At 41.5% G+C, this 15,435-nt stretch overlaps 1 protein-coding gene across 1 annotated transcript in view; it reads right to left on the bottom strand.

The window, feature by feature from the left end:
* Positions 1-15,435, bottom strand: part of CFAP47 (cilia and flagella associated protein 47) — an 874,184-nt gene that overhangs the window by 213,613 nt on the left and 645,136 nt on the right. The window contains exons 53-55 of the mRNA XM_069757658.1: positions 14,136-14,311; positions 10,335-10,442; positions 9,064-9,175 (exon numbers count right to left, since the gene is read on the bottom strand). Of these exons, the coding sequence (XP_069613759.1) occupies positions 9,064-9,175; positions 10,335-10,442; positions 14,136-14,311 (396 nt within the window). The remainder of the gene's footprint in view (positions 1-9,063; positions 9,176-10,334; positions 10,443-14,135; positions 14,312-15,435) is intronic.

Consider the following 15,435-nt stretch of genomic DNA (forward strand, 5'->3'; position numbering starts at 1 on the left):
CTGCTTCACATGAGACTCCCAATCATCCGAAAAGACCAAAATGTCATCCAAATATACAATCATGAATCTATCCAGGTACTCTCGGAAGATGTCATGCATAAAGGACTGAAACACAGATGGAGCATTCGAAAGCCCGAATGGCATAACCAGGTACTCAAAATGGCCCTCGGGCGTATTAAATGCTGTTTTCCATTCATCGCCCTGTTTAATTCGCACAAGATTATACGCCCCTCGAAGATCTATCTTGGTGAACCAACTAGCCCCCTTAATCCGAGCAAACAAATCAGACAGCAGCGGCAAAGGATACTGAAATTTGACTGTGATCTTATTAAGAAGGCGGTAATCAATACAAGGTCTCAAAGAGCCATCCTTCTTGGCCACAAAAAAGAACCCTGCTCCCAATGGTGACGACGACGGGCGAATATGACCCTTCTCCAAGGATTCCTTTATATAACTCCGCATAGCGGCGTGCTCTGGCACAGATAAACTAAACAGACGGCCCTTAGGAAACTTACTACCAGGAATCAAATTAATAGCACAATCGCAATCCCTATGAGGAGGTAGGGCACCGGATTTGGGCTCTTCAAATACATCCCGGTAATCTGATAAACACTCAGGGACTTCAGAAGGAGTGGAAGGCGAAATTGACAACAATGGAACATCACCATGTACCCCCTGACAACCCCAGCCAGACACAGACATAGATTTCCAATCCAACACTGGATTATGGACCTGTAGCCATGGCAACCCCAAAACGACCACATCATGCAGATTATGCAACACCAAAAAGCGAATATCCTCCTGATGTGCAGGAGCCATGCACATAGTCAATTGAGTCCAGTACTGAGGCTTATTCTTGGCCAAAGGCGTAGCATCAATTCCTCTCAATGGAATAGGATACTGCAAGGGCTCCAAGAAAAAACCACAGCGCCTGGCAAACTCCAAGTCCATCAAATTCAGGGCAGCGCCTGAATCCACAAATGCCATAACAGAATAGGACGACAGAGAGCAAATCAGAGTAACGGACAAAAGAAATTTAGACTGTACCGTACCAATGGTGGCAGACCTAGCGAACCGCTTAGTGCGCTTAGGACAATCGGAGATAGCATGAGTGGATTCACCACAGTAAATACACAGCCCATTCCGACGTCTCTGTTCTTGCCGTTCAGCTCTGGTCAAAGTCCTATCACACTGCATAGGCTCAGGCCTATGCTCAGAGAATACCGCCAGATGTGCACAGCTTTGCGCTCACGCAAGCGCCGATCGATCTGAATGGCCAAGGACATAGACTCATTCAGACCAGCAGGCGTGGGAAATCCCACCATGACATCCTTAAGGGCTTCAGAAAGACCCTTTCTGAAAATTGCCGCCAGGGCACACTCATTCCACTGAGTAAGCACAGACCACTTTCTAAACTTCTGACAGTACACCTCCGCTTCATCCTGACCCTGACACAAAGCCAGCAAGATTTTCTCTGCCTGATCCACTGAATTTGGTTCATCATAAAGCAATCCAAGCGCCAGAAAAAACGCATCAACATCACGCAATGCAGGATCTCCTGGCGCAAGGGAAAATGCCCAGTCTTGAGGGTCACCACGCAACAAAGAAATAATGATTTTTACTTGTTGAACGGGGTCACCAGAGGAGCGGGGTTTCAAAGCTAGAAACAGTTTACAATTATTTTTGAAATTCAAGAACTTAGATCTATCCCCAGAAAATAAATCAGGAATAGGAATTCTAGGCTCTAACATAGGATTCTGAACCACAAAATCTTGAATGTTTTGTACCCTTGCAGTGAGATGATTCACACAAGAGGACAGACCTTGAATGTCCATATCTACACCTGTGTCCTGAACCACACAAAGGTTTAGGGGAAAAGAAAGACAAAACACAGTGCAAAGAAAAAAAAATGGTCTCAGAACTTCTCTTATCCCTCTATTGAGATGCATTAATACTTTTGGCCAGCTGTACTGTTATGGACCTGGTGGTTAGGAGCACCCAGCACGACCTGATAGTTAAACTCACACAGGACAAGCTCTGGGAAGTGGGAACTCTGCTGACCGCAGGCCCTAATCCTATCACAACAACTAGAAATAGCCGTGGAGCGTTCCTGACTCTCCCTAGACGCTTCTTCACAGCCTAAGAGCTAGCTAGCCCTAGAGATAGAAAATAAAGCCTACCTTGCCTCAGAGAAATTCCCCAAAGGAAAAGGCAGCCCCCCACATATATTGACTGTGAGTAAAGATGAAAGTCACAAACGCAGAAATGAAACAGGTTTCAGCAAAGGGAGGCCAGACTTACTAAACAGACAGAGGATAGGAAAGGTATCTTTGCGGTCAGCACAAAAAACTACAAAAGACCACACAGAGTGTGCAAAAAGACCTCCGCACCGACTAACGGTGCGGAGATGCCACTCTGCATCCCAGAGCTTCCAGCTAGCAAGACAAAATCATGATAACCAGCTGGACAAGGAAACAATGAACAAATAATAACTATCAGGAACTTAGCTTCTGCTGGAGAAGACAGGTCACCAGAAAGATCCAAGAGCGAACTGAACCAATGCAGGAACATTGACAGCTGGCAAGGAGTAACGATCTGAGTGGAGTTAAATAGAGCAGCCAACCAAAGGATAAACCACGTCACCTGTGTAAAGAACCTCAGAAGCAGCAGCTTCACTCACAGCCACCAGAGGGAGTCCATGGACAGAACTCGCCGAAGTACCATTCACGACCACAGGAGGGAGTTCGACAACAGAATTCACAACAGCTAACAGCCGCAAATCATGCAGCTGCGGGGGCACAAACATAACCTACGAGCACGCCAAAATACTTGGAGAACACCCGAGCATGCTAGGCAAACTCGAGTAGTGAGCATACTCACTCATCACTACTAGGCAATCCTCCAAGTGGCTGTGCTGGTGTACAGAAAGAGCACATTGCAATTTCTAGAGATTTGTAACTGTGGGGTATCACTTTAAAAAATATTTAAGATTGCTTTTCTTTTCTTTAAACCAAGTCCTTTTTAGATGACAAACTAGAATTTGATTTTTTTTTTCCTATTCCCCAAGCATATTACAATCTAACTGCGTTAAAAAGATCATTTATCATTTTATAAAGCAAAGTAAAGACCAGCTAATTGTTCTGGAAATATAATTCCCAGTTTCAAACCACAACTAAGTCATGAGAAAAATAAAATGAATGGAACAAAGTGTCTCTCCATTGTATAGCAATTCAAAGGCTGATGACATTTAAGCCACTGTTAATGAACCAGACACGCTGGGGATATGTTTAACTCTCTGGACAGTTCACTTGCAATATACAGTAAGTTAGAAGTCATGATAATTTATTCAAATTCATTTCTATGTTAATGATTTGTAAAACTAAAAGTGGACCTAAAGCAGATGCAGGGAACTACACAAAAAGATAATACCGTACATATGATGAATCTCCTTCACAGGAAGCAAAATTATAAATGGATACTAAGAAATACAATGCAAACAAGCCATTTGCCTATTAACTAAGGATAAGTAGATTCTGCAACCAGACAATGATAAGGCAGACTTAATGTGTCGTGGTGTCCGCATTTCTTGTGTACAGTCATGCAAATATATCATATACTGGAAATGAAAAGGAGGCCATTTGCTTTATTCGGAACATGTATTTGTATTTTGCATTTAAATTAATGCATTGAAACTAAGGAATAGTAATAATAAAAAATACATGAATGCATAGATTTCATCCGAGTCAGTGACTTATTGTAATTGTAGATGAAAATGTATTCATTTTACTTCTCCCATTATACTAAGTCTCTTTACACTCTACGACAAAGTGGATCTGGAGAATCCCTCCAGACAGAATACTGGGACGGAAACATTTAATGGAGGCCACTGAGTGTCATCCATAACATGAACTTCTACTGTCACAAAAAACATATACCATGCAGTATACTTTCTACTGGCTTTATTCCATACCATGACAAGCTAAATAGAAAGCCCACACTGTACCCATTTTGAGGTTTAGATCAAAATTTAAAATAGGGTCTGGTTTGAGGTCAGAATTAACTTCTACGGTCTAGTTTGGGGCATGAGTTTATTAAGAATTCCGGTAATAGAACTGAATTAATGAAGAGCTCTAGTTTGGGTCTAATTTTTAGGGGCTTTGTCTGGGTTCAGTATTATTTTAGACTTGTATGGGGACTAAATATTTACAAACTTCCCATAGAGAAATAATACATTACTTTCGCTAATCACAAATGTATTAACATTTCACCTTAATTATCTTTAAAAAACTGTGCATTATTAAAGACTATAATGTATACCCACACCAGAAAGAAAAAAATGATACCATTTGACAGCATTATTTCCTTTTATATTTATGAGTTTTTAGTTTAAATCCAATTGCAGCCTTCTGCTATTCAGATTGATATATTCAATATATTTATATCACAGTATATTTGATTTATCTAAAGTTGTATAGTCAACATTATCAGATATATAGCCAATTAGATTTATTCAGATTTATTTATTTTACCTGGGGCTATGCAGGTAATAATAAACAGCCTGATAGTCTCTAATTCTTAGGATAGAGCCTAATACCAAATAGGACTCACCTTATATACTCGAGTATAAGCCGAGATTTTCAGCCCACTTTTTTGGGCTGAAAGTCCCCCTCTCGGCTTATACTCGAGTCATACCCAGGGGTCGGCAGGGGAGGGGGAGCGGGGGCTGTGTAATTATACTCACCTACTCCTGGCGCGGTCCCTGCACGTCCCTGCTTCTTCCAGCGCTGCAGCTTCTTCCTGTAGTGAGCGGTCACATGGTAACACTCATTACAGTAATGAATATGCGGCTCCACCTCCCATAGATAGGTAACGGTGACCACTCACTACAGGAAGAAAATGCGGCGCCGGGGAACAGATGTGCAGCGATGGCGCAAGGAGCAGGTAAGTATGATGGGGCAGTGCGCGATATTCACCTGCTCCTCGTTCCACCGTTGGTGCCGCTGTGTCTTCCGCAGTGATGCTCAGGTCAGAGGGCACTGTAACGCGATTAGTGCGCCGCCCTCTTCCTGAACGTCGGCGCAGAGGATGGGAAGACACAGCGGCGGTCAGCAATGGAACGGGAAAGGTGTGTATAGCAAGTGCCGGGGGCCTCAGAGGTGAGTATGTAATTTTTTTATTTTTTTTATCGCAGCAACAGCATATGGGGCAAATATCTGTATGGAGCATCTCATGTGGCCATGTGCAGCATTATATGGGAGCAAATATCTGTATGGGGCATCTTATGTGGCCATGTGCAGCATTATATGGGGTAGTTATCTGTATGGAGCACCTTATGGGGCCATGTGCAGCATTATATGGGGCAAATATCTGTATGGAGCATCTTATGGGGCCATGTGCAGCATTATATGGGGCAATTATCTGTATGGAGCATCTTATGGGGCCATAATCCACATTTGTGGAGCATTATACAGGGCAAATGTCTGTATGGAGCATCTTATGGGATCATAATCAACATTTGGGCAGCATTATATGGGGCATATTTTAATATGGAGCATCTTATGGGGCCCATCATAAACTGTATGGAGCATTACATGGGGCTCCTGATTCAGTATGGATATTCAAAAACACTTAACCTACTGATGTCTCAATTAATTTTACTTTTATTGGTATCTATTTTTATTTTTGAAATTTACCAGTAGCTGCTGCATTTCCCACCCTAGGCTTATACTCGAGTCATTAAGTTTTCCCAGTTTTTTGTGGCAAAATTAGGGGGGTTGGCTTATACTCGGGTCGGCTTATACTTGAGTATATACAGTATTTTTTTTTTTTAAAAGGTGGCCCTGTTTCAAGCATTATTAGGGAACAGTTTCAGCAACATATAAAATAACAAACTACGATTTAACTCACTCTCCCCATTTTCATCCAAAAAAGTAAAGGGAGAAAAAAGTGGAAGAAAAATATACTGAAAGAAAAAATCTTACTTTATTGAGACTTCATATAAAATGGACAAAGAACAGAGCAAAGGTAAGTTGTTTGATGCGTTCTGACCGCTCTACAGACTTAGTTGTAACATACATGCATTAAAAACACTTCCTTTTAACACTAGGACCCAAACCATGTTAATGATATCTAAACACCAATCATGAAAGTTAGTAAAACAAGAAAAACAATTAATAGTAATACAAATACATAAGGTCCATAGAGTCCCTAGAGTAATGCATGCCCGTAGGTAGTCTTGGGTTCGCTTTATGATCCACAGTGCTTCTTTATTCAATAGTACAAAGTGTTTGGATGCACCAGAAGTAATCTTTCCTTTCGAAATATCAGCATTATGTTAAAAAATATATCGAGTTCAGAAATGGGTGTACCGTTAGAAAACTTAAGTCACTTATTTATGAACATATTGCAGATATTTCCATAGGTAAATTTACCTCTGCTGCAGCCAAACACTTTATACAAACTTCACGCTTTTTTGGAACAGGAAAGGTGAATAAGTCTAGATGGGGCAGTAAATGGAAGAAGTTACTATTGAATAAAGAAGCGCTGTGGATCCTAATAATGAACACAAGATTACCTACAGGCATGAATTACTGTAGTGATCTTATGTACGTTATATTTATTAACTTTTGGTACTTATATTGTTTTTCATATTTTTACAATTGGTATTTTTGTGCAATGATGTCATCAACATAGGTGTGGTTTCTGGTTTTAAAATATATATTTTTTAATGCAAGTATGTTACAAATAAAACCACTGAGTGGTCTAAAAGTATGAAAGACCGTACCACCGCTCTGCACGTTGACCATTTTATTTAAAGCCTCAATAAAGTAAGCTTATATTTTTAAATATATTTTTCTGCCACTTTTTTTTATCTCTTTACTTTGTTTTAATATAATTTTTCATTGGAGCTAGCGATGAGATTGTGGTCATTGACAAATTTACAAAAGATTGGCATTATTTTGTAGCAAGTTTCCTAACTTTCTTTGTTTTGCAATGCCATTTCATCACTGCTCCATTCCTGGTTGATCAGATACAGTGGTGACCAGGGCCGGACTGGCCATCTGGCAATTCTGGCAAATGCCAGAAGGGCCTGTCTGGTTGTGGGCCACCTTGTCTGCTTCGTTGTTAACAGAATCTATGTTCTCAAGACACCAATATTGTTAAGAGTTGTGACGGAGGTATCATTAGAAATATCGGTCTTGTAGTAAATCTTGCTTTCCTCCATGGAGGATAATATTATTAATATATCCCATTTGGTGCTTGGGGATGAGGACAGCATGGGCCTGTCTGATTTCAAATCCAAGGGCTGAATTTCAGTCCCGGTCCATACCTGATGGTGATGTCACATCTGCAGCACTGCAACCAATTAAGGAGCTCAGTGGCTCTAGTGCTCTACATCAGTCGAGCCATTGAGCTCAAGAAGTGGCTGCAAGGTTGCCGACATAATGTGATCACAGCAACTGATAAGCACAGAGTGAAGCAGTGGAAAAGAGACATGAGGAGTCATTAGCATTCCTTTTTTGTCCCCCAATATAGTTTACTATTGCTTTAGAGAGCTAAGGAGGTATAGTGCAATGTTGTAAATAAATAGCTCTTTACTGATCCACCAAATAGTTCCTTGTTCGTTTTTGTATAGTTTTGATCAGGAGACTGCATTCATTTGGGGGTCTGATTTGGCAATAGCATTAATTTAGAGGTGTGATCTGGAGTTTTAATTAATTTAGGGGTCTGGTCTCGCATCTACATTAAGATAGTGGTCAGGGGTCTACATTTAGACGTTTAAGCTAAGTGCGGTTACAGAAGCTGGGGATCAAAAATGTTTAAACAACAAACTTTGCTGTCATCAAGACAAGTTGTCAAAAAGGACTGGGCTAGATATAGAATGAAAAAAAAAAGAGAACATCTACTGGAGGTGACCATATCACCTGTAAGTCACAAGATTTATAAAATGTATATAAAAAGTCTCTATGCAGTCAAGGCCTATTTGAAAACTGTATGATACCATTACTCTACACAATCTGATATGGTCAAAGATGTTTGGCCACTGTCAGTATTTAGGAGCACAACTCTTCGACAAGGCATAAAGTATGTAAACATCCAGTTGTTAATGCTAGCCCGGAAAACTGGTATGGACTATAGACAAGACAGCATGGCATTACAGGGAACCTGTCAGCCCCAAAATCGAAGGTGAGCTAAGCCCACCAGAATCAGGGGCTTATCTACAGCATTCTGGAATGCTGTAGATAAGCCCCCGATGTATCCTGAAAGATGAGAAAAGAGGTTAGATTATACTCACCCAGGGGCGGTCCCGGTCTGGTTCGGGTCCGATAGGCGTCAAGATCCAGTCTGGGGTCTCCCATCTTCTTACAAAGACATCCTCTTCTTGTATTCACGCTGCAGCTCCGACGCAGGCGTACTTTGTCTGCGCTGCTGAGGGCAGAGCAAAGTACTGCTGTGCACAGGTGCCGGGCTTCTCTGACCTTTCACGGCGCCTGCACACTGCAGTACTTTGCTCTGCCCTCAACCGCCCTTGGGTCAGTATAATCTAACCTTTTTTTCTCATCTTTCAGGATACATCGGTGGCTTTTCTACAGCATTACAGAATGCTGTAGATAAGTCCGTGATGCTGGTGGGCTTAGCTCACGTTCGATTTTGGGCGTGACAGGTTCCCTTTAATGTTTATGGCGGAGTCAGTAGAAATTGCTGTTTATCGAATTAAAATTTAGCTGACCGCTGTATATGGTCACATCACAATTGACATCTACAAAAAGTGACATTATGCTTTTTATTCCCTAGTCTGAGTCTTGTAATACTAACCTTTTTTATTGTTATTTTCATTTTTAGTTTTTGCTGGAAATTATTTAATTTATTTTTCTGCTGTGCTCACTGTTCACATTTAGTATTCTGTTTGTGTACATACTAAATACTAGTTCTTACGATAAGAGCAGCAAACAAGGGGAGCAGATGACTGCCAGTAATAACTTGTGTAGCAGGGTGCTTGAGTAGATCAATACAAGAACATGATTCTGTCAAAACCTCACTCTAGGCCAAAATATTACTTACTGGCTTACTGTTGTCCAGTTCCACTAAGAAATGTTCAGGATTACTGTTAACGGCATGTAACTCAAATGTTTTCAGTGTAGGGTTCACAAGAGGGAGAGAAATACGCGTCCATCTGCAGGGTAGAAAACATTAAGAGTTCACACGTAGCTCAACTAAATGCTCCTGTATGGATATACACAAGACTACTTAATGGTACAAAGTGTAATATTAATTATCAGACTAGTTTCAAGCAATGAAAATCTGCTCCATTGGTTGGAACACTTATCTATCTTTCAAGCTTCAAAATCTTTCTCAAATGTTTGCAAAAAATGATACAATTGTATTCAGTTCACTATTTGAAGAAAATACACATGGAGCAGAATATTTTATTTCTAGTATCCAATTACATTCTAACACATTAGAATCCTTGACACTGATCTCTTCTTCAAACCACATATCCAAGCCCTTTCCACTTCCTGCTGACTTCAACTCAAAAATATATCACGGATCCCTACATTCCTCAACCAAGAATCTGCAAAAACCCTAGTCCATGCCATCATCATCTCCCACCTTGACTACTGCAACCTCCTGCTCTGTGGCCTCCCCTCTAGCACTCTCGCACCCCTCCAATCTATTCTAAACTCTGCTTCCTGACTAATCCACCTGTTCCCCCCACTATTCCCCGGCCTCTCCCCTTTGTCAATCCCTGCACTGGCTCCCCATTATCTAAAGACTCCAGTTCAAAACCCTAACCATGGCATACAAAGCCATGAACAACCTGTCTCCTCCATACATCTGTGACCTCGTCACCTGGTACATACCTACACACAACCTGTGATCCTCTCAAGATCTCCTTCTCTACTCCCCCTTATCTCATCTTCCCACAATCCCATACAAGATTTCTCTCGCATATCACCCCTACTCTGGAACTCTCTACCACAACATATCAGACTCTCACCTACCATGGAAACCCTCAAAAAGAGCCCGAAGACCTACCTCTTCCGACAAGCCTACAACCTGCAGCAACCACCGGTCACCTAGGCCACTGCATGGCCAGCTCTACCCTCACCCACTGTATCCTCTCCCATCCCTTGTAGATTGTAAGCCCTTGTGGGCAGGGTCCTCTTTCTTCCTGTACCAGTGGTGACTTGTATTGTTTAAGATTACTGTACTTGTTGTTATGTATACCCCTCCTCACATGTAAAGTGCCATGGAATAAATGGCGCTATAAAAAATAAATAATAATAACATTAAACTACAGTATTTAAACTAGTATGAAACATGTTACTTACTTCCCAAGTTCACAGAATACTTCAGGAATTTTTACAGAGTTTGGCTTCTCTGATGTCAGCACCAACTTGTACCAGAATTCTCCAAGTGCATCACATTGAAAAATAACACTGGAAAAATAAAAATGTGAATTTACAATTACATGTTCTAAGAATAAATTAGTCCCTAATGTGCTGAAGACGAACTCAACAACCTCAGTGATTTATATCTCATACACCAGTGGTACACAACCTTTTCTGGTTCAAGGGCCACATTGTCATGTCAAATGACTTTAAAAGTAAAACCTGAAGGGGTATTATATTACTTTTCGAGAGTTTTATAGCTTATCAAAAGTATTTTCCTTACAAGTTGAAATGATGCAGGTTCCACTACCAGGACTCCCAACTAGGGTTGAGCGAAACGGGTCGAAATTGTTCAAAAGTCGCCGACTTTTGGCAAGGTCGGGTTTCATGAAACCCGACCCGACCCCAGTGGGGGGTCGGCCATGAAGTCGGCAATCTTTTGAATCTGGAATCGGAATTCCGATCCCGATTCCCGATATGTTTAAGATATAACGGGAATTGGTATCGGAATTCAGATTAAAGTGTAAAATATAGAATTAAAATAAAAAATATTGCAATACTTACCCTCTGACGCGCCCTGGTACTAACCGGCAGCCTTCCTCCTTCGAATCCGCGCTTCTAGGACCTTGCCGTGACGTCGCGGTGACGTCGCGGCTTGTGATTGGCCGCGCGGCCGCCCATGTGACCGCTCGCGCGGCCAATCACAAGCCGCGACGTCACCCGCGACGTCACCGAAGGTCCTGGAAGGGCTGATTCTTAGGAAGGAAGGCTGTCGGAAGGAAGCAGGGCGCTTCCGAGGGTGAGTATATACCTAATAGGAATATACTCACCCTCGGAAGCGCCCTGCTTCCTTCCGACAGCCTTCCTTCCTAAGAATCAGCCCTTCCAGGACCTTCGGTGACGTCACGGGTGACGTCGCGGCTTGTGATTGGCCGCGCGAGCGGTCACATGGGCGGCCGCGCGGCCAATCACAAGCCGCGACGTCACCCGCGACGTCACCGAAGGTCCTGGAAGGCTGATTCTAAGGAAGGAAGGTTCCCGGTTAGTACCAGGGCGCGTCAGAGGGTAAGTATAAGGATATTTTTTATTTTAATTCTATATTTTACACTTAAATATGGATCCCAGGGCCTGAAGGAGAGTTTCCGCTCCTTCAGACCCTGGGAACCATGGAAACCCAATGCACTGCATTGGGTTTCGAGTTTCGGCCGACCCCGACCCCGACTTTTTTATAGGATCGGCCGATTTCACTCGACCCGACTTTTCCAAAAGTCGGGTTTCGTGAAACCTGACCCGATCCTATAAAAGTGAAGGTCGCTCAACCCTACTCCCAACTAATCTGGAGAATGGTAGTGCTCTTCTATCCCAATCAGTACTCGAGAGAGGTGAAGATCCTGCTTACATGTCCCTCTTCTTCATTGAAGTGAGCTCTGCACACATAGGCAGCCACCCCTCTACCCTAACTACCATATATCTGTCTGCAGGGCAAAACAAGGGTCAAGCAACCTAAGTCTCTTGATGTAGGGGGACTCAAATCTGGTTACAAAATGCTCTATTCATACTTTGCTATCCTTGCTCCAAATCAGTTTGCTATTCTTCTTCCCTTTGATATGGAAAACACTGTATACAAAAATATAAACTTGATTCCAGTTCACCCAGTTGCTCTATGCTCATCCACCTGGGGCTCAGTTACCGGCCTCCCCCTGGCCGCATATCAAGGAAAATAGAAAAAATTGGAGTCTGGCTCAACAGGACTGGATTTTCCTTTTCTTTTTATTTTTCAAAAGAAAATATGGTGTATACAAAAAAAAAATTTACATGGTCGACATGACCCAGTTGACGCACTTCATAAGTCATGAGTAAGACTGCCTAGTGCAGTTGGAACGCGTTGACTAGGTCATATCGACCATGTAATTTTTTCTTTTGTATGCACCATATTTTCTTTTGAAAAAGAAAAAGAAAAGGAAAACCCAGTTCAGTTGAGCCAGACTCCAATTTTTTCTATTTTACTATATACAGAAGCCTGAGGACCACACAAAATGGCATGGCGGGCCACAGGTTGTGCACCTGTACCATACACCCTCTGTTTGATAGAAATGCCTGTTGCTTACTGGGATGCATAGAAGTACAGTCCAGGTAGTAACATATAAAGGGACTGTCAGCACAGAATGATTGTTCAAACTAAGTCCCACCGCTCGATGCTTCATGGCGGGGCCAATCATTTATATACTCCTTCACATCTGCTTACTGTCCCTTTATCTTCACCAAATCCCTTATTTGATTGACAGCTTGGGCTTCATAGAGCCAGAGAAGGATGGAAATAGATGGAAAACAAGCAGTTGGGAAGATGTATATAAATGATTGGCCGCTGTGAGGCACTTGAGTGCCTGTACTATCTTTGAACAGTCATTGGGGACAGCAATGATAATGTGTGCAAACTAACTGTAAAGTTTGCAGAATATGTTAGCGCTATATAAAAATAAAGATTATTATTATTATTCTGTGCTGACAGAGTCCCTTTAAAGGGTTGTTACAAAATCAGATATTACATTACTCTGTGGATCAGGCAAATATGTTCAGTTAAGCTTCTATATCTAGATCTTGCTGTTATATACTTCTTATGATGCTTCCTGGTGTTTTTCTAATCCTCTCTCAGGGTGACCATGTAATTAACTAAAGGTCCTAGTGCCTTGATTGTAATGAGCGGACCGCACAATAGCCCAAATCATTCGACTGAGCTAATGAGCTTGTGTGACCATCCGGAACTGGACTTAATAGGTGGAATTTCTCAGAGGGGGGCTCATAAAATACCACGGGGTGCAATAACAATTATATTTTATTAAACAAAGTATGTTCAATTCAGAAAAGAAAACATATTATTGTGATATAGATTTTGGAAAGTGTATGGAGTAATGAATAGCAAAATAATTAAAATATGATTATCTTAATTGAGTTATGATAGAGCACAATGGAATGAGCCAATTCCAAATTTAGTTATGGCCATCTTGTTGTATGTCAGAAACCGGTGATACCTGTTAGCGACTGACAATGATAGACATAGGATTTTCCTAGTAATAGAAAGTTCCTTTAGCATTGCAAGTGGAAAGCTCAACACAATCTACAACTATATGCTAGTTTGGTCTTTTTTTAGAGTATTACCAGGTAGAAAATTTTATTTCCAGGCACCTACCACCTCAAATCAATTAAGTGTATCACAGATTTAGTCATTGTAAAAGACAGCAGCCTATCCTGAGTAGCTTCTACGTGAAAGCAGGAACGTACTCACTCTTGGCCAGACCCCTAGGCTTTCAGCTATTTTACCCCACTACAGCTGACAGCCTGACCGTGGTATGGTAGATACTAGATCACAGTACATAGCCTTATAAAGAATATTTTGGCTGGTCAGGTCAGTGGACACGTTTGACCATACACAGTCACGATCACAACTAGAATCTATTGCTTACGGAACTGTAAGGCTGGCAGCAAAATAAGAATATACGTATAAGTATTTGGTGCTGAGTGAAAAGCGCCTTTAATCATTGGAGCCCTAGGGTGCAGGCAACAGTGCCTCAGTAAAAGAAAAATAAAATATGGTCCCCAAGTGGCTGCATAGCCCTAAGGCTTCATTCTAATCAGCCTTATAAACAATATGGCCCTGAATGTGGGAGTAGGTCTCTCTGAGCCTGGAGTCCTTTATATACAGTAAATGGGTAACACGTATTGTAACTTTATATTTCCACTTACCTCCCATTAGAAATCCCTGTTTTAGTTGGGGAAAACTTTGCTACAAAGGAGCAGGTCTCCCTCGGCTGCAGTAGGAAAACCTCATCCGCAGAGATTCCATCACCAGTTACCATCACATGGAACTGTAGAATATCCATTGATGGATTAGTAATTGGTATATTTATCCCAACTGTTTTCTGGAAAGAGAAAAATAACGTAACAGCCATTATTTATAATAACAAAATTATTATTCCATGACAATTTATCACCATATTTTCTAGCAACCATCAACTGAGATCCAAGAGCTCCTTCACAATAAGCCAATAGTAAAGCTGGTCTATTATATCACTAATGTATGGAATTATATATCATTTATCCAACCTCTAACAACACTTTATTGATAGTAAATAGACCACAATTTACGCTCATCGAGCTGACAAAACCCCATCAGCTTTCTAGTAAGTGTCTGCAGAGAATCATATAATCAGTTTTCTGCCTTCTAGTAATAAGAAAATATCTTATCGGTCTTCACAAACATGTGTATTATAAATGTGCATAAAACTTCCAAAAATGAGTTACGGAAAAACCACAGAGAACAAAGCCATAAAGATAGCATGTATAAAATTGTGAGGAGAGTCATATGTTATTGATGTTTACAATCAATAAATATGTAGTCTCAAATTACAATTAATACATGTGGGAAAGGTATGGTGTCGTAAGAAGAGGTGTGAAAAATGTTTAAAGGAAATATGTCACCACCTATTAATATAGGCATACAGGTTATAGACAGACTGCCGGAAAAAGTGATACCTGAATGACTTCTATCAGATGCCTTGTTGTTGAGAAATAATCTTTTATCACTTTAAGTAAATGACCTCTTCCAAACTCTAGGGAGGATGATGCCTGGAAGATAACGCTGCTTTCATACTTTATTATCCTATGGATCACCCCCCATACCATCACTCTCTCCCTGTGACATCCTGTGCATTTCATCTCCTCTTGAGTGTTCCACCCTCCTATGGGCATAGGCTTCATATTCCTTTTGCACCGGTGCCAGTGAGTCACTGATACTTGTGTAGTGCATGGTTTGTGTGACTCAGAGAACACTGGAAGCGGAAGTACCAGTGACTCATCGGCACCTGCACAATGGGAATGTGAATTCTATGCCCTATAAGGGCAAAACACTGAAGAGGAACGTCGGGAGATGGAAGGCGCAGACACAAGATTTCCGGATGAGTACCCAATTTCACAGGAATAGAGTGACTCCGTGGGAGGTGTTACATAGGATAATGAAGTGCAGAGTTATCTTCCAGTCAGTGTC

The sequence above is a fragment of the Ranitomeya imitator genome, chromosome 3 (genome assembly GCF_032444005.1).
Source record: "Ranitomeya imitator isolate aRanImi1 chromosome 3, aRanImi1.pri, whole genome shotgun sequence".
Taxonomy (NCBI): domain Eukaryota; kingdom Metazoa; phylum Chordata; class Amphibia; order Anura; family Dendrobatidae; genus Ranitomeya; species Ranitomeya imitator.